This window comes from Gallinula chloropus (assembly GCF_964237585.1).
Source record: "Gallinula chloropus genome assembly, chromosome: 14".
Taxonomy (NCBI): Eukaryota; Metazoa; Chordata; class Aves; order Gruiformes; family Rallidae; genus Gallinula; species Gallinula chloropus.
In genome coordinates, this window is record NC_140099.1 from 6427455 (window position 1) to 6449879 (window position 22425).

Genomic DNA, 22425 nt, shown 5'->3' on the forward strand with positions numbered 1-22425 from the left:
ACAGACAACTGAGCAAGCCTGAATCTTACAAAATATATCCAAAAGTACGTGAGAATCATGCAGGTCACACCAGCTGCACTAAGAACTGGGCTCCAAGCTACACTTCAGACCTCTGAAAATCCCCAAAGAATTCCTCACAGTGACGTGCTTAACAGGTCACAGGTCCATGAAACCTAAAGTTTTTGAACAGAGCAGGATTTCAGAGGAGCTTTAGTTTAAGAAAAGAAACCTTCTTTCACAGGCACAACAACTTCCTCTATTGGTGATCATGCATATCTCTACTCTAGCACCAGTTTCTGTGTTATGACCTCTGGTCATTACAGCCATGAGGATGATCACACTTAGCCTCTTCTGGACTACAGCTCAAAAGAAAAGTAATTCCTTCAGCTAGAAGCCAAGAGAAGAAAATCCACTGAAATATCTGTATTTACCAGCCTGCCTGACTATACAGAAATAATTTTAGACATTTAAAAATCAAAATTCCTTTTTCAATCACTGTTACTGCTGAGCTGGCATTATAAATGTAGAGGAACTAGATCAGAGTGTCCCCAGGCCAGCATCACACATGACTTGAGGGCCAGGTGAAAAGCCTGCTAGCCAGATTAAAAACCATTAACAGTCATTAAAGAAATATTCTTCATCTTGCAAATCTGAAGCAGATATAATTAAGTCCAGTTCTCCTTGATAGGAGAAGGGGGTTCCCCCTTTATTATGCTGCATTTGCACAGCCAACAGAGAACCATGTCCACATGACAAGACATACACTCACCTTTAAGTGTCCTCACATGAACTGGGAGGTCACTCTTTGTACTGTACACATCATCTCCTGGAGACTGACGTCTCATCAAGCTTGGGTCATTCTGGACAAGCCAGTCAGCCACTTTGCTCTCTGCTGACATCACTTCTGTGTGAGCTGGCTCCTTAGAATATGGTCTTCTCTGTCTGAGCGAAAATTTAGTTACGTGGTCTTTTATCTTTATTTTACCAGGGGTACCATCATCAAACTCAATGGTAAAAGAGGCATGACTCTGTACAACAGGGGCTACTACAGCATCAACATCTTTTGTTGGGATCTCATGGACCTGTGTTTCTGGAGATTTGGATGGCTGTTGAAATTCTTTAGTTGGAATCTCAAAGTAACTTGGCTCTCTCCGGAAGGCAAACACAGACTGTTCTTGGGCATCTCTATAAGCAGAAATATTACCATTCAGTTCCTCTTCATGTTGGGTTATCTCTTTTGATCTTTCTACAAAAGGAGAAGGAAAAAAAAATAAAGAGGTGATAAAAAGTTAATATTACCTAAACTAAAGAAATAGTACAAGCTTTGTACTCTGGCCTCACCACTGAAATTGGTGCCTATTCCACTGCTGTGGTCTGACCAACATTTGCTATATTTACTTTGTCCTTTCTCCCACTGCTCCCCAAAGAGAGCTGAGTGCACATACACATGCTCCGTTGTATGATTTGGCAGAGCCTACGTGGCTGGTGGTATTTTAACATCGTTGTATGTTTGGGCTGATGTGGAAGGAAAGCATCCTGTTTCACTCTGCTGAATTCACTTACACACCTTTCTACCATCCAAAGGAAAAACTTGAGTGTGCAAAGCTGAACACAGGTATGGTCTTGTCTGGATCAACACCTAACTGTTACATCATCTGGGATAAAATCATGTTTTGCAGCCTTGGCTACAGGGTCATGTACTTTATTTCAACCTCTTAGGAGGGCTGCTATTCACAACCCCTCTTTGCTAGAGAACAGATACACTGTATGTGCACTGAAATAAAAAAAATCCTTATGCAGCAAAGCACACGCTTGATATAAATGTCAGGCTTACTGCCCAAGTGAAAAAAGATGCATCTTCCATGCATACAGATTCATAACAACAGGAGTGGTAAGACCAAATGGCTTCCAAGGATGATGGAGGTGAGAAACAGATTGCTTCCACATCAATCAAACCCAGTGACAGCATCAGCTCTCAAAGATCCTCTTAGATAGGAAAAGATAGGAAACTCCTGGGAGGCACAGTGGATGGTTTATTCAGGTGAGCTGCTTACCATCACAGATGCAGCACTGGTGTTTAACTAGATCTAACACAAGCTTAACGAGGCCTTTATCATCTATACTGAACAATTCCACAATTGCTGTTTCTAATGTTCAAATGTTTTAGGTGAAACATTTAAATTTTCCATTATTCTGGTCCCAGCAGCAGCAATCCACACACAGGAACGTGTAAGTGTGAGCACAAAAGACGTGGCAATCAAAGCCTGGAAGCTTCACATAGTAAAGACCAAAAGTGTGCAGAAAATTTTGTGCCTCCCCAAATCTTCTCCCATCCCAAATCTGATCTGTTACCTGAGTAATGTTCCTCTTGCCTTCTGTCCTCCTTGTTGTTTGCATCATCTTCCCCCCACCAGGAGGGCTGCCCATAAAGAGGGGTGCGGTAAGTGTTGGTTTCTAGGAAGAGGATAAGCAAATGCATTTGACATAGAAAATAGCAGTTTACTGGGTTCACAGAAGTCAACCTCATGCCAAGAAGCTAAACCCCAGCAGGGTCAGATGAGACCATGTACCTGTTCCACTGCAGTTATAACAGCAGCAAGTTACACACGATAATAAGTATGTTCAGGCTTTTCTTCTTCCCCTCTTTTTTTTTCCTTCTTACATTCTGCTGCAAGATGCTGACTCCATCTCCCTTCGCTGTCTTTCATAGCTGCAGTTCCCAAATACTGGCTTTTCTCCCTCTCTTGCCTCAATTCCTCACAGGAAGTGGAAGACTTTTGGCAGGACAGATTGAGAAGTGCTAACCACAAAATTATCTGTAACTCACGTGCAATTCAGGTGAAAATCAGACTTTTGTCCTGGCAAGACTTTAACTCTGCCCTTTCTTGCCCCACCACATATTCAGATGTTAAGAAGTCAGGGATTTTCTTCCAACTCTTCACCACTCCTACTCTAAGTGACACACAGTCCACAACAGGAAATTCTTGAAGTGTTACAAATCGAGGGAAAATTATAAAACCATCTCCTTACACATACATAAAGAAGTAAACTCTTGCTCTCAAAAGCCTAAAGTAAACCAAGCGGATTCCAGAGTCACTGCAAGACTTCTCATGGAAAAGCTTCCCCTAGAAGAGCCAGACTTTAATAATTTTCTCTGCTCAAAGAGCACTTACTGAAAGGTCAAGACTTCATTGCAACAAAGGGTACCCAAAGGAGCTGATCCACTGCTTCTGGTTTCGTCTTCCACAAAACAAGATTGTGTTTTGGCAGTGCCTTGGGCAGCTGCTGATGTTTATTCAACAAGTCAAAAGAATATAGCTCAATTTACCTGTGGTATAGTTGTTAATACTATGTTTTTTAATAGTTTCAGAGAAACAACACAGCTTTTGTTCTTTCATCTAGAGGTGAGAGACACAGAAGGGTAAGTAAGGGGCTGAGGTTAAGCTCCAGCTCTGTTAGCTGTTTCTGCCTCTGCCCATAACAGCCATCACCACATGCTTTACCACCCATGTCTTAAACCCCAGATCCAGCTGCAGAGCCATAGCCAGGCTTCTACTGCCAGCTGCTGCTGGCTTTAAAACCACACTCAGCTCTGTGCAACGCAGCCCTCAAACAGCCCTGCAGTTCTGCATTCCCTACTTTAATAGAGACATGGCAGAAAGTAGTCGTTAGCATGAGGGAAGCAGGAGAGGAAGGGGAATTAAATAACTCAAAGAAAAGAGAAGGCTGATTTTATACTACTAAGCTTTATGTTTCTAAAGCTACACTGACCCAATGGCCACTACTTCAGATGGTGGGTTGTTTTCTAGAATAGTTCCAGGTATATATATAAGCTCATACATTGACAGTCCACAGGCAAACATTTTGCTTTACAGATGCAGCCCACAGGCCCTTTCCAAGAGATCTTCTTCATATTTCAAAATTAACCATGCTTCCTCCCTACATGCTGAGGATCAAAAGAGGCTGGAAGTATTACTCTCCTCTCTGCCTAGAGTGCGTGGAAGATAAACTGTGCTCCCATTACGTAGGCGGTCTTTGAAAGTTCAAAGGAGGAAGCATTTCTCACCATGAATAAATTGGAATTGCCAAGCAATATATTTCATAACTGAAGATGGGTAAACCACTCAAAGGAGAGGGGAAAGGAAAAGAAAGGAAAGAAAGGAAAAAGAAAAACCCTTGTCACAAACTTGTCAAGGAGCAGAGGCACCCAGAAGTAGGGCTTGGTCTCTGCTAGGTGGAGACCTTCTGTCACACAGCCTAGCAGAAACCTACCACACTTTTCATGCCACGACTTGCACACTAGACACCCACCTCAATCTGCTGTACCAATGTCAGGCCCTTCTTTTGGGCACAGGCTGCCATGGATTATCACCCCCAGAAGCGCAGTACTGATCTCAGGCCACTTAGCCAAGTGGGAGTCAGGGCAAGGAGACCACCACCGCTTTGGGGTAATGAACAAATCCATTAACAACAGCCAGCTATGCCTGGAGTAACTCCTGCCAAAAGGTCAATGAGGCACAGTGAAGGTGTCACTGGATACTTGTCTCACATTAATATGATCAATTTTGGAAGCTCACAGTGGTTTACGTTGCTGTTGGAACAAATTCTGAGCATACCACATGCAAATGAAATGCAAGACCACCTTCACTCAACTCCTGCACTAGCAGCCTCCTTCCCAAGCATGGGTGCTGTTACCACTTGCACCTTGCAAGAAGTTGCCTTGTTACTGTTCATGTCTCCAGCACATCCCAGCCCCTCACAGGATTCCAAAGGCCCCCTGGCCTAGAAGCTTCTAGGTCCAAGAAAATTTTGTTCTGAGGGGCAGAACCAAGCTAAGAGAGCTCACATCCATCTTGCAGGGCAGACTTCTTCCCAACAGTTGCTCCATCCCAAAGTTGTGTCCCACCTACCCATAGGCTCTCCTGCATTTGTCCCCCAGGAGCTTTTCTACTACAGGGAAAAGGCAGCTGGGGGAGCAAGATAACCCTGGCCACACTTTGCTGCTGATGGGAAACTTTGTGATTACAAGGAAAGCTGAAGGAAAAAGAGGATTTACAGAGAATAATAACCAGTTCCTCTGCCTTCTCAAATTTCCCCCTCTATCCTAATGAGCCCTAACAGGAGCTTGGAAACCCCCCAAATTACCTCTCTGACAAAAGCTAAAGCTAAGCCAAACCCCCAGCATACATGAGGGAGCACCTACAGAGAGCGCAGCAGGTTGGCCAGAGCTTGGCCTGAGTGCACAGATTTGGGGTACCAGGGCAGAGCTGCACAGTGGCAGGAGGTCCCTCCTGCCCCATGGCACAGAGTTCACATGCCCCCACCTGCAACATGGTGACAGAGCATGTCTAACATCTACTTACTTCTCTGGGCTCTTCTCACTCCCTCTCTCTCCCAGCCTCCACAATAAACCGGAGCTTAATTCTAAAGGCTGCAAAAGGCACAGATGGGAAGCTGAGGAGTCAGTATCTTGCTATTTGGGGACAGTTTCAACATTTTAAGAGCAATTAATGTTTCCACTGAGCCTTCAGATTCATTTGCATTTTGAATAACATTATCAAGTGACACAGACACACTCAGTCTTGGCTACTGCTGAGAGTGGCCAGATCCTGAGACAGCGTAAAATTTCCCTGACTTCGGAAGAGCTACATGAATTTGCTGTCATGCTCATGTCAGAAGCCTCTGTCCCTTCTGTTTTGCCAGCACAAACGACCTGATGCCTCCCCCAACTCCAGCCTTAACACAACAGTATTGTATAAAAAGGGGAGGAAAAGAAACCATGACAGGAAGGCAGCTAAGCTGGATGGCTGTTACAGAAGCAGGCCAGGGGGCAGCTACATAAGCAGTTGTGGCAGGGGGCTTTGCCCTTCAGCAGCTGGATGTGTTCTGGGTAGCAACCTCAGCTTGGACCTGCAGCATCCAGGGCAGCGTGTCTGCCTGTCCCCCAAGACAGGCACACCACCCTGCAGCCACCACCTGTCTGTTTTAGCAGAGAGACTTGAGGCTTGCCCCAGCCAGCAGTGAAGCATGGAATAGGAATGAAAGGTAACTGCTCAGTCGTTTTACTGACATGAGACTTCCTCCAATTGATGGCAGATCATTGCCACCTCTCTCCACTCTGTGCCAGGTTGCCCAGATGGTGCCAATTCCTTTAGACATATTTCTCTGCTCATCAATTCAGGCAGACAGCCCAAAACCCATCCTTTTAGATAACTGAATTGAGGTCAGCACAAGCATTCAGCCAGATAAATACTGAGCTACCGATGAAGTGAAATACAGCGCAGACCACTGACATGCACACATTTTGCTCTTGGATTTCAATCTTTGGGGCAGTCACCCAAAAATCAAAAATGAGGTCCATTTGTTTACCAAGTCTGATAAGAATGTGGCCTGTTAAATTAATACAGAACTACTGATCACCTGAAGAGCAAGCAACACAAGAGAAAATGAGACATGTCAACACAAAGGATGTATTTAGGAGAAGCAAATCACACAGAACAATGCAGGGGCAGGACCCAAAATGTAGTCCAGGTGATGAAAGGGAAAGGAGAGAGCCTGCTTTCTATCAACGAGTGGGCAGGAGAGCTTTCAGACCAGCACGCAGCTCCCAAGGCAGAGGGCTCTGGTTTCCTTTCACAGTGTTCCCTGTGGTCAGGACATAACAGTAGGTTGAGCTACATTCAGGTCCTCACAAAGCTTCATATTCTCATGAAAGGAAGACAGCAACAGCAAATTTATTTGCTGACAGAAGCACACGCAGCTTTGAAGCTCTCTACAGCAAGTCATAACAAAGGCATGAGAAATCCAGCTTGCTTCAAGTCACACTGTTTTTGATTCATTATTAATAACAATAATGTCCATCTTTAGAAGATGCAGAGTAGGGTTCTTACAGCAGAAGCCCCAGAGAAAAAAATGATCTAGCTATAACATTTTAAAATTAATTCCTTATATCTCTACTTTTTAACTCCTCTCCAAAATAGAAGATTCAGAAATTCTAGCAGGAATAACCATAAAGCAATTCTCTAACTCTCTGCAGCAGTATCTATGACACATGTGCCTGGCAAACCTAAGCCCTAGTCTTTTGTACCTGCTGCAAATGAACAAAGATCCCAGAGGCTTCCAAATCACGCTGATAATCACCAATTTGTTTGTATCGATTGCAAGGTCAAACCTTTAACTGCTGCAGGTACCACCACCCTGGCTCAGACAAAAACCAGATACACCACCACCACTCCTCTAAATTAAAGGCTAGGCTAGAGCTGTGCATCTAAATAGCTATTACCATGATCTCATGGGTAAAGCAGCCAAAGACCATGGAAACCACTCCACAACTGGGCAGGACTCCCACAGTCTCCTTACACACTGCCTGCTGACCTCAGCCCCAGGCACCAACAGGCCTTTCAAGTTGGCCATTCTGTTGAGAGGACTCCCTAATAACACGGACGCTAACCTGGCCAGAGAGCCTATTTTACAGATCCAGGGAATAAAAGCTCAAGCCCTGCTCCTGCAGCCAGAGATGCCCATTTCAGATGGATGCCACAGGCAGCCTCCACCCCTGGCAACACAGGCCTGCAGCAGTTATTCAGAAGTTAGTCATCAGACTTGACATGATCTAGTGCCATCAACCTGTGAGGACTTAAAAAAAAAATAAATTAAGATCAACCAGAGGATTAACTATGTGTTGAGAACAGCAGACCACAAAGTAGCTTATCTCATTCAGTACCTCAACTCAGGTAGCAACAGATGGGGATTGTGACAGTCTTAAAACGTGCTCAGTTCAAGGCTGTACCTGGCCTTGATCACTTAAGGCTCTAAACAGGACTATTTTTAGCATTAACTAGCTGATCTCCGGGTACTTTTATTACTCATATCCATATCCAACCCACAGGGCTTACCAAGCTCCTCCTCAAACATTTCACAAAGCCTGATGATTTTCTGCTTACAGGCAACAAACACCCAAACGCTGCAAGTTCAGCAGCATAAAGACTAAATGGCTGAGCTGTTTCCCATTCACTCCGCTGGATCTCTTTATCCTCAGCCCCCCACCTCCTCCCATTTCTAAGCAGCTCTAATTGTTCCCATTGTTTTGTTAAACCTCTTCCCTGAAAGCTTGCATTCCCTCTGCCTCTTTTCCACCCGGGCCCTGGGAAGCGATCCTTCTAAAGGCTTTTGTCACCCCAGACCTTGCTTTAATTAGTCAATGCAAATTCCTAAATACCTACGGGCTTAGGAAAAGAGCTCTCTCCCCAGAGCCTTTCTGCTGCCGCTAAGCAAGCCCACTCCCGGTAAGAATGCAACATTCTTCTTTCCACTAATCATTTTAAATTGCTGCCACTCCTCCGAGCAACCAAGGAGAAACTGTGCATGTGTGCAGCTGAAGACAAGGTGAATTAGTCACATGGCAGATGAAAAAGGGACCCACTGCTCATTCTGCTCACGTGATAGAGATGCTTTCTGGCGCTGGTTTAATGCTCGGGACTCCCTCCTTTGCTTCCACAGGCTTCAGTCCTACCCAGCAAAGCAGATCCAACAAAACATCCTCAATTTCTCCATCTTTCAGTGGGGCTAGCAGCACTTCACACATTTTTTTTTTCTCCCATCTGTCTCTCAGTCCTGCTGCATATGATGTATTTCAGCACTGGCCCCCAATAAATACTCACAGCCCTTTTTACCTTAGCCTGTGCCCACTAACGGCGACAGCAATGTAATGCAGGTCTGCGATCCACATGCTAGAGAACTGGGTCATCTTGCTCCAGAGCCACTCAATGTTCTGACTTTGAAGATGTTCCAAATATCAACCACTTACACTATGTAGGTTAAAACTGACTAGAGTGTATTTTGGAAGATGGTAAGAATAAAAATCAGCGTGCAATCAACAAATGCAAACTGCTTTCAGGTACTAGCAAAGTGGCCCAGTTACTGGCAGTGCTTTTCAAGAACCCCATACCCTTGCAAGGCTGCTAGAAAGGACCCCCACAGCCAGGTTCACCTCTTCTCACCCTCTGCAGTGTCAGGGTTAATCATCACCAACTTCATCCCCTTAACTTCACGCTTGTGAGGCAAAGTCACAAATGCCACGTCTGTGGGGAGAGCAACACACAGACACGACTGAAGCAACACAAAGAGCTGTTCTGCAGCACAGAAAATGGGCCTTGGGCACACGGGTGGGTGCATGTGCTTCTGTGCACAGCTGGAAGCAGCAGCGACACCAGGGAGAGAAGTTACAGTGGTTTTGTACAGTGTCAGCTTAGGGGAATTTTCACAAAGACAATACATGGGAGATTAAGGTCAACCAACCCACTCCAATTAGTTATCATGAAGCCTTAACAGATTTACCCAAAGTTGTACATGACTAGAAAGCTGCTGTATCTATCTCTAGGTCACCTCGCCCAGGATGCTGTCTCACTCTTTTACTTTACTGTCTGCTTCCCTCCATTCACCTCCCTGCAGTCTCTCTGCTAAGCCTAAGGCCTTCCAATTGCTCTGCCACCCTGGTATCACAAGACCACCCTGGCAGTCACCCATCACTGGCATGCTTTAGAGCCATATTTGTTCTTCCTTTGCCATCAAGCTCTAGAAGGCTATCAACTGCTATCTGAGCAGAACGGGGGACAGACCTGCCAGGGCAGTACGTACAGGAGGTAGGAAGCTGGGTGAGAGAAGAATGCTGGGGAAGTCTTGGCCTAACATGATGGGGAATAGAGAGGAAGCAAGTTTGACACAGGGTCTTTTAAAGGAGAGAAGCAGTGGGTAAAAAATGGGGAGCAGAAGGAATTCTTTAAGTTGGAAAGATTTGCTTCAGGTTCACCGTTCCCTAGCTGTAAATGTCTCCCAGTTTGGCAGTCAGTTAGGAAATATAGCCATTAAGACCATACAGGGCTTTCTGAAACAAATGGCTTGTTCCTTCATTGCCTGCCTGCCTGCCAGCACCACACCACAACAACCATATATTTTCTACTCTGAGTCACCATCTCTGTTCAAACACCAGCTCACGATTAGGAAATTAAAAATAGACCAGACAGATGCCAAAGAACTTACCAAACCTGCTCAGCCTACAGGTTCTCTGGCACACACACACACACACAGCGACAAGGCATATGTGAGCCATCACACCACCAGATTGTTTTTGGAGGCTGAATCTCCAAAAACTGAGAGTCTGGAATACTGAGAGGTTTAGAAAGATGATCCTTCTGGAACTGCTCCTAGATGCAACCCACAATACTGTGCTGGCAGAATCGTGACCCAGTGCCGAGCTCAAACTGCACTTTGTTCTGAATCTTGATAAACTGGTTCCAGAGCAAGTACCTGTAATTGCCTTCCTCTCTCCTTTCTCCAGCTTTGCTTGCGGGGACTCAGTGTAGACACCGTGCTCCATCGGCTGCTCCGCCCTCTTCATTGCCGTGCCTTTGTAATTCATCTGGAGCTGGCTGGTGTACTTCTCATGCTGCAGAGACACAAGCAACAGCTGTAGGGGTGCCCATGCGACCTGCGTGCCAGCCCAGGGAAAAAGAAAAACCACCCTTCCCTCAAAGGGATCACCCAAAAGCGGCTCTGTCCTGCACCGAAAAAGAACACACCTGAAGCTACAGAAATGCCAGCTGAGAGGCTTTCAAATACCCCATTTGGAAGACATTAAGTGACAATTCTAGGCTGAGAGAAGGTCACTGAGATTTAGCTCTGTAAAAAAATTGGGAAACCCTTTAAATAAAAATAAACTAAGAATAGGAATTTAGGCCATTTTCCACTCAGGATTCAATTCCTGAAATCCCCTTTGTTCTCAAAGCAGTATTATAAATTCTTTCTGCTTGCTCATCTGCATTATCTTAGTTTTTCAGCGAAGGCAATTAAAATATATTTTAATTATTTCCCTCCAAACACTGTCTCCAGCTATCAAAGTGATTCTGCCTTAAAACAGGCTCCACATTAACATAGTAAAGGGGCTGTTTAAAAGTGGGTTTATTACAAGTGAATTAATAATAGGGTGTACCCAACCAGACTGCCCCGAGTAAGTTCAATGTATCATTTGCCCAATTTTAGCTGTTACATTTTAAATCTTCTCCAAGTCCTAAACATGGAGCCAGGGGTGAGAGGACAGTATCTAACTAAGAGGTGATGCTTGGCACTGATAGCCCAGTCCCTCAGCTGAACATGACAGCTTTCTTGCCTAGAAGGGGTTGCTTTTCTGCCTTAGATAAGAGAATGATTGAATATTTCATACCTGCTACTGAACTCCTTGTTTAAAAGGCACCTCACTCACAAGAGGACTGCTCAGTAAGCAAAAATTTGGAGCTCGAAGGCAAAAATGAGATGATACACAGGAATAAATTAGGCAAACTTCAGCCTGCTTAAGGAAGTGTGATGGAGCTGGCCTAAGTCACCATGCTAAGAAAGAGGCATCTGCACTACACTTCTGGGAGGGACCAACTTCAGCTGTGTTTCACCCACAAGTTCCTGTGCTGACTGCTCTTTATTTTGTTAGAGCTTTAGTAACCTTATTTGTTGGCAGTCATGAAATCGTAAATAACTTCATCTACATGTTAGCACAGGGATAAGAGATCAGAGGGGAGATAACTGGGAAATGTATCTCTCCTTTTAGTTAAGTCCCCATCCGAGGAGAGCCTCACATCATGGAACATTTCACTGCTGGTGATGGTATTTTACTATTTCAGGCTGCTTGACCATTTTAAAAATGCACCTGCACCCAGACACCCTTACCTTTAAAGCTTCTTCTGGGACTTTGTGTTGAATTTGTTCCAGCACATACATGTTTGAATGTACAGAACTTGTTAAGGAAGCGTCAAAGGAATTGGATGGGCAGAGAATTCTAGCATTTAGCCCCAGAAAGAAAACAAGATCATAAAATCATAGAAGCATGAAATACACCAGGTACTAAAGCTGCCTGTGTTGTGCCCCACCATGGCCTTTGATGTGCTTGTTTTGCAAGACAGCCATCACATCTGCTGGTCAGACCCATGCCAACCAAAGAGCAGCAGACAGAGCCAGGCAGGGAGCCAGGCAGAAGCTCGGAGAGCAACAGAAACTCAGTGCTAGTGGCAGCTCCAGACAGACCACTCCTTCCCCAGGGTATTCTGGCCAAGATGGGGTAATTTCATGCACTCTGAAGAAGGGAACAGCAGAGTTCAGCTTCCTGCAGGGACTGTGGTGCTCTCTTGCCCTGACAAGGCTTTTCAGGCACTGCAGTTCTCTGGCTGAAAAGTAAATCAGATCATGAGCTGCTGTGACCTCTTTGGAAGGGAGGCATACAATGTGGTTGAGCCTAGGCAATAATCCTCAGCAGCACTGCACACAAAAACAAAACAAAACAAAACAAACAAACAACAAAAAAAGTAAACATCTGGCAATGTCATGGTGAACGACCCAATAACCCAATCAGCACAGCACAGAGTGAAAGGGGAGGAAAAAGGAAAGATGGAAAATGTTACACTAAAAATAAACCACGTGATACTGGCATAGCAGGGAAACTCCACACAGCCTGTAAGTGAAACTGTAAATGGAAAAAAGAGTCAAACACTCGTTTGCAACAGTGCACAGCTGACTCCCAGGCCTCAGGAGATGCTGCCATCCCCACCAAGCTGAGCGTGGTGTGCACAGAAAGCACTGCACCGAAGCAGCAAAGGAAAGCAAGAGACTGTCACTGCCATAGCAACCACGCTGAAATAAAGACATAAGTCTGACACCTACATTCTCTGAAGTTCTTCTGTTAAGGGTGATAAACTCTTCCATTTATAAATGCAGTCCTTCATTTCACAGGAATGTCCATGTAAGGGCTGCAGGACTACTTGCTGGCTTGTGCTCAGAACTGCTTTCCTAAGAAGCTTAAATTGTACCTTGGCTGTTAGAACCTACCCACACTCTAGGCACTGGCTGATGCCTTCGCTAGGCTGGCGTTGGCAGCACATCTTCTGTGAACTGCCCCACACATCTAGAGACCAGAAGACACATGACCATTACCTCAAAAGATCATCTGCACAGTTAGGAACAGCCAGACCTGAGCTTGCCCACGGGACTGTAACAGGTGTCACCATGTGTGTGCTGAAAGGCCACTGACATAATCCCAGGGAACGGTGCTCAGTAAGGGGCTACTCAGTATTCTTCCCACACATGTCTGAACCTCCATCAACTGCACCCTGTTCAAATGCTGAACTGAAGGACAATAATCTTGGTTTTCCTATGTTTAGTTTTTCAGGGGTTTTTTTCTTTGGACTTTTTTTGGTGGGTTGTTTTTTTTTTTTTTCCTCAAGATTAACCAACTACCTCCCTTAACCAAAACAAACCCCACTGTGAAGCGAGGATTTGTTTCTAAAATGGCAAAAGACAGAGCAAGACCAGGACCAAGAGGATGATCTAAAGGCCTAAAAGGTCTAAAACCCCCTCTTTTCCAGCAGATCCAGGACTGCATGCACATCAGTTTAAGCACCCTGGTGCAACAGTAAAGTGCTCCTGCACTGTCACTACTTAGAGCTGAGGTACCCAAACCTCTGGTAGACCAGATGGGCTCAGCCTCTCCTTGCTGCTTCATCTCTCTGGGCTCCAGCATGGTCTGGAGTACTTCAAGGGCCACAGCATGTCCAAGCACAAAGTAATTATCATGAGGACAACAAAAAGCAGTTTTCCAACTAAAAACTTCCATTCCACAATAGTAAAACTTAGTCTCTGTCTCTCTTCTCAGAAATGTCAGGATTATTTTAACTGAAATTTCCACAAAAAAGAAAAAAAAAACATGGAGAAGACAAATGCTACTTCTAAATTCAGCCTGAGTGCTTAAAGTTTGGCAGATAGAAGCAGCTGAAAAAAAAGTGAAGAAAAGGATTAAGAAAAGGGATGAAAAGACAGCAGTAGGAGCCTGTACTTCCCACTGCTGATCTACAGGCTCAGAAAGGCCATGCTCACGGCCATGCAGGCAGCCATGTCAGGAGAAAAAGGAAATGTATGAAGGCAAAGTAGTCGACAGGAGCAAGGTCTGTGACTCTCTAAACAGAGCAGCAACTGCTGCCTAACCTCCCTTGATCGAGGTGGAATTTGCTGTTGCTAAAGAGAGATTTACTCTCGTGGCAGAAGCAATTTGCACGGGCAAACTTCAATCGATACAGAGTCAAGGGTCTGGCCACAAGCCCCAAAGCTAAATGGAGGCTGGAGGCCTCCAAATTGTCCTAAAGCAAGTATTTGAGTGAAATGATTAATAAAGCCACACAAGTTGGTTTGAAAATAAACAGGAACATGTTCGTTCATGCCAAAGCATATGAAATACACTTTCTCCCCAGCTGGTACCAGCTCCAGTTGCCACCCAAATAAAAAGTGCAACCATTCCAGTGAAGGTGGCAAGCATCATGGTTAATATGCTCTGAATCAGGTCTGTGATGGTGAAATAGAAGCTTATGAGCCATCCGAAGGCTCCAGGAGGCAAAACAAACACTGTTACTCCTTAGTGACAATTAGCACTGTTAGGTCTCAGTGCAGAGAACAGCACTAAAGCAAACAACCCAGAGACCATGTCCCACCCCCTCTTCAGACAAGAAGGATATCATAGCCAAAGCGAATGACATCATTCAGTTTTAAGGTGATGTACTTCTGGTCAGGAATCCTCACGTCATTGACGAACGTCTGCAGAAAAGAAGCACAGGAAAGGTTTCTGACTGAAGGTATCAGGGTGATGTACCTCAGATGGACAGGGCTCCTGGAGGGTGCCCACACCCACCTGCCAACAGCACCACACCATTCAGAGGGCACGAGCACAACAGCAGCCAAGCAAGGAGGGAGGTTCCCTAGAAAAATCAACACTGGCAAGTAGCTGCTGTCAGAGTACCCCAGGTATGCTTCATTCAAAGCAGTGTCTCAGAAGGGGCATATAGGGAGATCTACCTTTCCAACAACTGCAAATGAAATTTTAGCTCCTGACTCGGACACATAAATGAGGTGGCTGAACGCAGGATGCTCTCTGTTCTCCTCCACCCTTCACAACAAGAGCAGCAAACAGTGCAACCTGTACACTCATTGCTGAGCTGGGAATCAGCTTTCTGTTGGATGTCAAATAAGACTCATGTCAGCCCCAAGGCCTGATAATTTAACAAGCAAAGCCTATCACAGAGGAAGGGGGAAAGGAAAACGCATAGGAAAAGAAGAATTTGCATGATTTCTGAGACCACACTGCCCAAGACACCACATAACAGTACAACAGGCCCCTCACACAAAAGATTCACATGTTCATTTTTATTATGCTCCAGGCAGTTAATTGAGGCCCAAAGAAATTAAGTTATCCTTCTAAAGGTGCAAGAAATGCACTTTGTAACTATGAACAGATGCCTTGGATGTCTCAGATGCCTGCTTTCCTAGGGGAGCCCCTAGGGAACAACTCTCACAGAATCAGAACAATCAGGCACTCACAGACATCTTTCAAAAATAAACCCACATACTTTTGTAAGAAGCCAGGCCAAATAAAGATAAATCAGGAACTGATTTATTTACACCCCCACCCCTGCTCAGACAGGGGGTTGGACTAGACAATCTTTCAAGGTCCCTTCCAACCCCTAACATTCTGTGAACTGTGTTAAGAAGCACCAGCATGTTGATGGCGATTAGTTGCACCCAGGGCAGTGACAGGAGTTGCTCTACCTCACAAGGTGAGATTCACCCAACCTCAGAGATCAGGAGCCCACTGGTGGGTCTTTGTAGCCTCAATACAAATGTAGCTATGCTCTGATGAATGCAGTCTTCAAGGCCAGGTTGGATAAGGCTTTTGGAAACCTGGTCTAGTGGAGGGTGTCCCTGCACATGGCAGTGGGGGTGGAACTAGATGATCTTTGAGGTCCCTTCTAACCCAAAGCATTCTATGAGTCTATGAATCAAAATTGTGCTAGAGAATGAACTGACATGCATTCACCACTGAGGCACAGTCTTCTTTCGTCTTCTCACCTCAGCCAAGCCAAACTTGCTTGATAAGACCAAGCACTAACCACAGGGGAAAAATAAGCACTGGAGCAGGAAACTAGAACCTCAGCAGACAACAGCCTCCAGCTTCCTGGCAATTTACAGAAGAGCTGGGGAACAAGCCTACAATTTCAGGATAAAAGCAGTGAAGCTGGTTAAAAGGCATGGAATTCCTATTTGCATCATTATTTTTTTAATATTTAAAAATCCCACAACAGTCACAGCTGGAACAGGAATAATTATTTGCCTAATTTTCTGCAAAATAAAATCTGCAAGAAAATCCATTTTGATGTTGTTACCTATTTGTCTATGAATACTTCAAATAAAATAACCTAAGGAAACTGCTTATTGCAGACAGAAACATTACCTTCAAAACTGAGACCCTTAACAGAGACTGCAGAATCAGCTGAACATTTTAATAAAACCAACACAAAACAGTTAATAATCAGCAAAGCCATGGATTGCATTGTTGACAAACCATACAGTAAAAACAAAAGAAAAGCAAATTCTGAATATGGAATTAAAATTAAGGTCCTCAAAAGTGGTTTCTTTAGTTTAAGGGTGGGGGAGCAAGTTTTCATGAAAATATTCAAAGGGCATATGTTTCTTTCACACAAAATAAACTCAGTTTGGCCACAGCAGAACTATGTTTGCCTGCAGAAGACAGGCACTGCTGTAACTGCTCCAACTCCACTGCCCCTCTGAGCACTAGTCTTATTAAAATGTGAATCCATATGCCTTAGGGTATGAAGACAAGGGAATCAGCACTACCAGCCACCCTTTCAAGAAGAATCTTCAGCTCCTATTTTGCCACCATGAGTTAAATACCACAGGTTTTGAACCAGGGATCCAGCTAGAGCCCAGACCAGTTGCTGGAAATATTCCCATTGCAGCAGGGCTCTGTGCCTTCAGCTATTCGGTTGAGAGGGATTAGTGCTCACTCGTGCTGTTTTCAGATGCCAGAAAAGGCAGAGCAGTTGAGGTCTGCTTTAGCCATTGGTTTTGTACAAATTTCTGGGGTCATCTTATGTTTTTGTAGTTGCAGTGATATAGGGCTGCTGTTTCAAGCCCAAAACAATGACTGCGGTAAAACCCCTCTGGGAAGACAATTGTGTGAACCTAGCTTAGACCTGCTCCAGCAGAGGAATACCTAGTGTGAAGAAACAGCCAAAAAAAGGGCATGCTGTGACATTCAGACAGTTTTAACTTCAATGGTGTATTTAAAAATCACAAAATTCAGGTGGACAGAACCCTCACTGAGCTGCCTACCACCACTGTGTGGACTGGAACCAGAGCAAGGGTTAAGATTCAGGCAGGCTCAGCTCCCTGTTCTGGGCTCACATTATCCCTTGGTCTTCACACAAGCCAGGCTGTAGGCAGGCAAAAGAGCAATCTTTTTTATAATAAAGAGGTGGTTTTAAATAGTTTCTCCCCAAAGAAATTAAATGTCTCATCATCCCATAAATCACTCCATGCACTGACAACTCAATTGCTGAAAGGTCACCCTGCTCATGCTGAACAGCTGCTCCAGAATCTCTGCCAGTTTAATGTTAACGTCCCCAAAATGAGAGTGAAATTATTTCTTCTTCTTTAGCAAAAGGCTCTATGATTTTGGGAGCCCCAAAGCATTCTGCAAGGACACCAGAAGAAAGGGAAGAGAAATGCAATATTCACCAAAGCTCTCCTCTTCTGAGATGCCACACGACCTCCACCTAAGGTCTTGCAAACAATCATGTATGTTTAGCTTAACTCACGCCAACAGCTGCAGTGACCCAAAAGGGTCTAACAACAGAATTAAGTAAGAGCACAAGCACTTGCAGACTCAGCATGCCACGTGGTCGCCTCCATCAGCTGGGAGGTTTGCTACTTACGCCATTTAAGCTCCCGAGATCCTTCACCCAGTGCTCATCTTTCTCCTTGTCATAGTTGATTACAGCGTGCTGCTTATCCACACTGCGGGACTGGCAGGGAAAGCATAGTGAATGAGACCGGTCAGGCATAAGAGACACTGATAATCAAAACAATGTTTAGACAATAAACTAACTTGATAGGTGGTAGGGAGGAAGAGGGGGAAAGCAGGAAGAATTAAATATTATTTACTAGTATAAATAACCAAAGGATAACCAAAAAAAACACTTCCATGGTTGTTTGAACAGTTCACTGAAGACAATATGCTATTTGCATGAGGAGGGAAGGGGGGAAAAAATAAATTACTTAAGGCTGTCAAGATTATGCCATAATTTCAATAAATTATATCAATACACACTGAAAAAAAAAACCCCAAAACCAGCCAAACTGAAAGCCTGGGGGACAGGATCTCAGCCAAGGCAAACGAGGAGAGCTCCATTTTTCACCAGCTGAAGCTGGTGGGCTCATCACTTGGGACTTTCCTGTTTGGAATGATCTCTTCCTGTTTTTCAAAGAGAAAAAAAATTAATTTTCTTAAGTTACAAAGCAAACTTACTCACAATAATGTATGCTGTTCCCAGGATTATGTCCTGGAGTTGATTTAAATTCTAGAATGCTTTCCAAGTTGGAAGGAGGTTAATAAAGTTGGAATGAGAATGGAAGCAACTCTAGGAAAACTCAGATTTAAAGCCAGGTTTGAGAACACTGAACTGGAGAGTGATTCGGTGCCACCGGCTTTGCCACAGTGCACAAGTACCACATGCACCTTATCTTCAAAACAGAGTGTGACACTTCAGCAGGAACAGTGTCAGACTTCAGAGGAAAAAGTGCCAGAAGAAAGTCTCAGTAATTCTGAAACATGGCATAAGTGTTACAGCTACAGACACCAAACTGTACATAGACCTACTGCCTCTGGCAACCTGAATTCTTGCTGCAGTTGATCTCAACCAGCCACTGGAAACAGTCACATGCACACAACAGAGACCTTCCTGGTATCTCAGGCCAGGAGAGAGTGGCATGTGTGACCAGAGCAGGGAGATGAGCCAGGCTCCAAGTCAGCTAATCCTCCTCTTCCTGGGCATCGACCAAGTTCCTGGTGAAAAGTCCTTCCCTCTTCCAAGTATAAACACACTGGTTTCTACAGCGCTGCTCTCAGCAAGCCATTAACTACTTCCTTCCATGCATGCAGAGGCAAAGATTGTTTCAGGGGAATCCCTTGGTGAAAGCACAGAGGCTTTTTCCAGACAAGCTGCTGCGATTTGCAGGAATTTCTTCTGCCCCTGCCAGTGTCAAGTACATTGGTAATACCCCAAGAGCTGATAAAAGGCACCTCCTGCCCTTCCAGAGCACATGTCAGCCCTGAAGACCCATCCTTCAGAACAACCCTGAAGTATCAATATGAAGCAAGCCATCTACTTGGCCAGAAGACTGCCCTTCCACCTTGCCATGTCCCTCAGGTCACTCACTACATGCTGCCACAAGTAGAGGCAGTGAGGAGAGGGGCAGACGACTCCAAACCTCCAGCTACCTCACTAACATAGCTATCCATATACTGCTATATGAGCTGGGGTTGTCCCTGACCTGTGAAACGGTCCTTCACACCCTTTGGGAGGATGCAAGAGACTTGCCTTCCACTATCCTGCCCAGGATCTGTTCCCAAAACCATCAGGCAGTGTGGGCTCTGCACCCGGGCTGGGGCTTCCAGAGGGCTCTCCACACCCTGCTTACAAAGCAGAGGGGGAAGACCACCCCCACCCACAGTGTGGGTAGAATTCAATCTCCTTTCCTCATCCATGGGCATTTACATCACTATGTTTCATCCTGCTAGTCTCAAAGACAACCACACACAGGGGTCCTGCCTGCACTGCACAGATGCATGGTCTTCCCTGGTTCCTCTGCCACCCAAAATTGTTGGCATCGCTGTTCCCAATGGGATGTGAGGGAACATTGATTAACTGGTGTAGCAGTGTTTGCTTTAGCTTTTTACAGCATGTCAGAGAGACTCATTTACAGATTAACAGATGTTAAAGGCAGAATGATGCCTCTAGCCCCCTTCCAAGGGGAGAAGAAAGGCTTCCACCCCAAAAAGCTAAAGCAGACAAAAAATTAGGGTAGATTTTGTCTGGTATCTGATTTTAAGTGAATCACAGGTCACTTAAAAAAGAGTTTATTTCTGGCAACCAGCTGTCTCCCAAAAATTCAATTTGCCCTGCATTTGACCCTGATGTAAGTCAGCACAGCTTTTGGGTTGCTTTATTTTGCAACAGCTGACTACAGTCACACAGGGGTCCTAAACCAGACAAGGGTCATCACAGGGGAGCAGAAATGTATTCCAGCAGCAGGACATTCCCCTACGTAACAGCAGGAAGGTCACCAAAGGTACCAATTTATGCCAAAATCTCCTCATCTTCCAAGGAAGTTTCAGATGTGTTCAAGACTGCCCTTTGTAAAAAAAGTCAATATGCAAAATCTGACTCATGGGCTTGATACAACCTCTCAGCATCTTTAAAGAGCACACCAGGAACACAGCAAACTGTTACACAGATGGCACTTCTGTGAAATTTCATGCTTTTGTGGAGAAGAAAGAAATACTCTTAGTTTTGTTTATGTTAAACCAGCAAACATCACAGGAACTGGCATCAGGAGCTCCTAAGGGCCTGTCTCCAAGGAAACTCAACTTAAAATAACTAAAATCACTCCCTATTTATTTTGATGCAGATGTGCCAAAGGTCACTTTTACTTGAGAGCTGAGGTGTGGTTTGTTTCAACATCAGTCACATTTAACATAAACTGCTCTTGTGTGCAGTGACAGCAGCAACCCAGCAACTGATTGTGCTTTTGTTCCTGGAGAGGAGCAGGCTGCCTGTATTCCCACTTCCAAAGAAAAGACTAACCAGTTTCCAGACTGGTAATGGCCCAGTGCCCCACAACAGTCCTGCAGAAGTCACTTGAGCCCAGCAGGCCAGAGGTATCTAATGTATGACCCACTGAATCACAGTGATTTAAGAAGCCAGAGTTGACACATTACAGAGCAGTCTATGGGTGCAAAGCTCCAAAGCATCCACAATGCTAGAAAGATTTCAGGCATCTATAAATTGAAAAGCTGCAATTAAACTGACTGAATCACAATTGTTAAGAGGGTTCCCTTGCTTAAACGCAGACTTGCACGAAATATTGAGCTTTGCTTACAATCAATCATAACCTCCACAGCAAAAGGCAGGCCTAATCCATCTGTCAGGAAGGGACACAGGGGTCCAATTTCTAATAAAGTGTTAAAAAAGCCTGAAGGGCCTGTATCCAGATGTCAAAAGCAGAAAATAACCACACAGCCTTGCAGTTAATCTGTTTCACCAGAAAAGCACTTGAGAAGGGGTAGGCAGCACTCCCAAGCTGTGGCAAGGATCACTGAGATTCTGCTTGGATCTAAACAAAACCAGAACTGCAGCACCTCAGATTAGGTCAACAAGGGGAAAAAAGAAAACAAGGAAAGGAGGTGTCCTCCTAACTGCTGGTGATTTGCAGGCAAGAAACAGTGCTACACTCTGAGAGGCTGGGAATGAAGGAAGAACACAGTGTTCGCACCATGTCCCAACACTGGACGTGTTATCAAATGAAAACAACTCTCAGGAAAATGCAGTGTGTGCTTTTCTGATTAACAACATTTACACTTCTCTGGAGGGAAAACATGGACACTGATTTGTGACTCTAAGCTCATCTGCGGCTCACATTTCCACACATTCAAATCACTCCCTAATATAAAGCTGTCCTGCTTCCCCATCACACTATCTATAGTACATCATGTTTTAAATACCTAATAGACAACATGCACGTGTGATGTGGCATGTATCTGAAGGCAGAGGTAATAGCTGCTCTTTCTACCAAGATCATATAAAACACAGTGTCCAAGTCAAAGATGAGAATGGTCCATCCAGGTCTGCCAGTCTCACACCAGTTATAATATGCTGGATCATGTCTCCAATCAGACATGGAACCAGGCAGCTCACCTGATTTGCAAAATCACATGCATCACATTGGCAAAAACCCTGCTTAGCACAGGAGCAGCAAAAGCAGCTTTAGAAGAATGCAGGAGTCTCCACAGAGCTATGTGTACCATGCTGGCTACGTGCGCTGCAGGTACCCGAGCTCTGTGTTTGGCCAGGGGACTGATACACAGACCAGGCCACTGAGGATGAAACCATGAGCTGCAGAGATGCCAAGAAAAACCCACAAGGAAACAAGACCTGCTTAGGAAGGTAGGAGGAAAAAATACAGCCAGCCAGCCTGCGTTTCCCCACAGGGCCAGGGAGCAGACAGAGCTCAGCTGGCTACGTAGATACAGATGCTGTTTTTCCCCCAGGAGAATCACCATGGGCAAAAACCTACTGCTTGGGGCTGAGATTTGGACCTCAGCCATGCCAGTGCCAGGAGGCATTGTGGTGCTGGAGATAAAATAAACAAATGCAAGCAGTTTCCCTATTCCTTGCTGCAGTCTGTTGTGCATGTCTGGCACAAGGTAACTGCAGCATTCTGGTGGCAGCACACAATAAACATTTGCTCAAATACTTTGCATAC

The 22425-nt window shown here is 44.9% G+C and overlaps 1 protein-coding gene across 1 annotated transcript in view; it reads right to left on the minus strand.

The window, feature by feature from the left end:
* Nucleotides 1-22425, minus strand: part of CEP170B (centrosomal protein 170B) — a gene marked incomplete at its 5' end in the record, with an annotated part of 54454 nt that overhangs the window by 25178 nt on the left and 6851 nt on the right. Inside the window, 6 exons of the mRNA XM_084270448.1 lie at nt 770-1246; nt 2353-2454; nt 10306-10444; nt 11716-11774; nt 14544-14622; nt 17817-17906. Coding sequence (XP_084126574.1) covers nt 770-1246; nt 2353-2454; nt 10306-10444; nt 11716-11774; nt 14544-14622; nt 17817-17906 — 946 coding nt within the window. The remainder of the gene's footprint in view (nt 1-769; nt 1247-2352; nt 2455-10305; nt 10445-11715; nt 11775-14543; nt 14623-17816; nt 17907-22425) is intronic.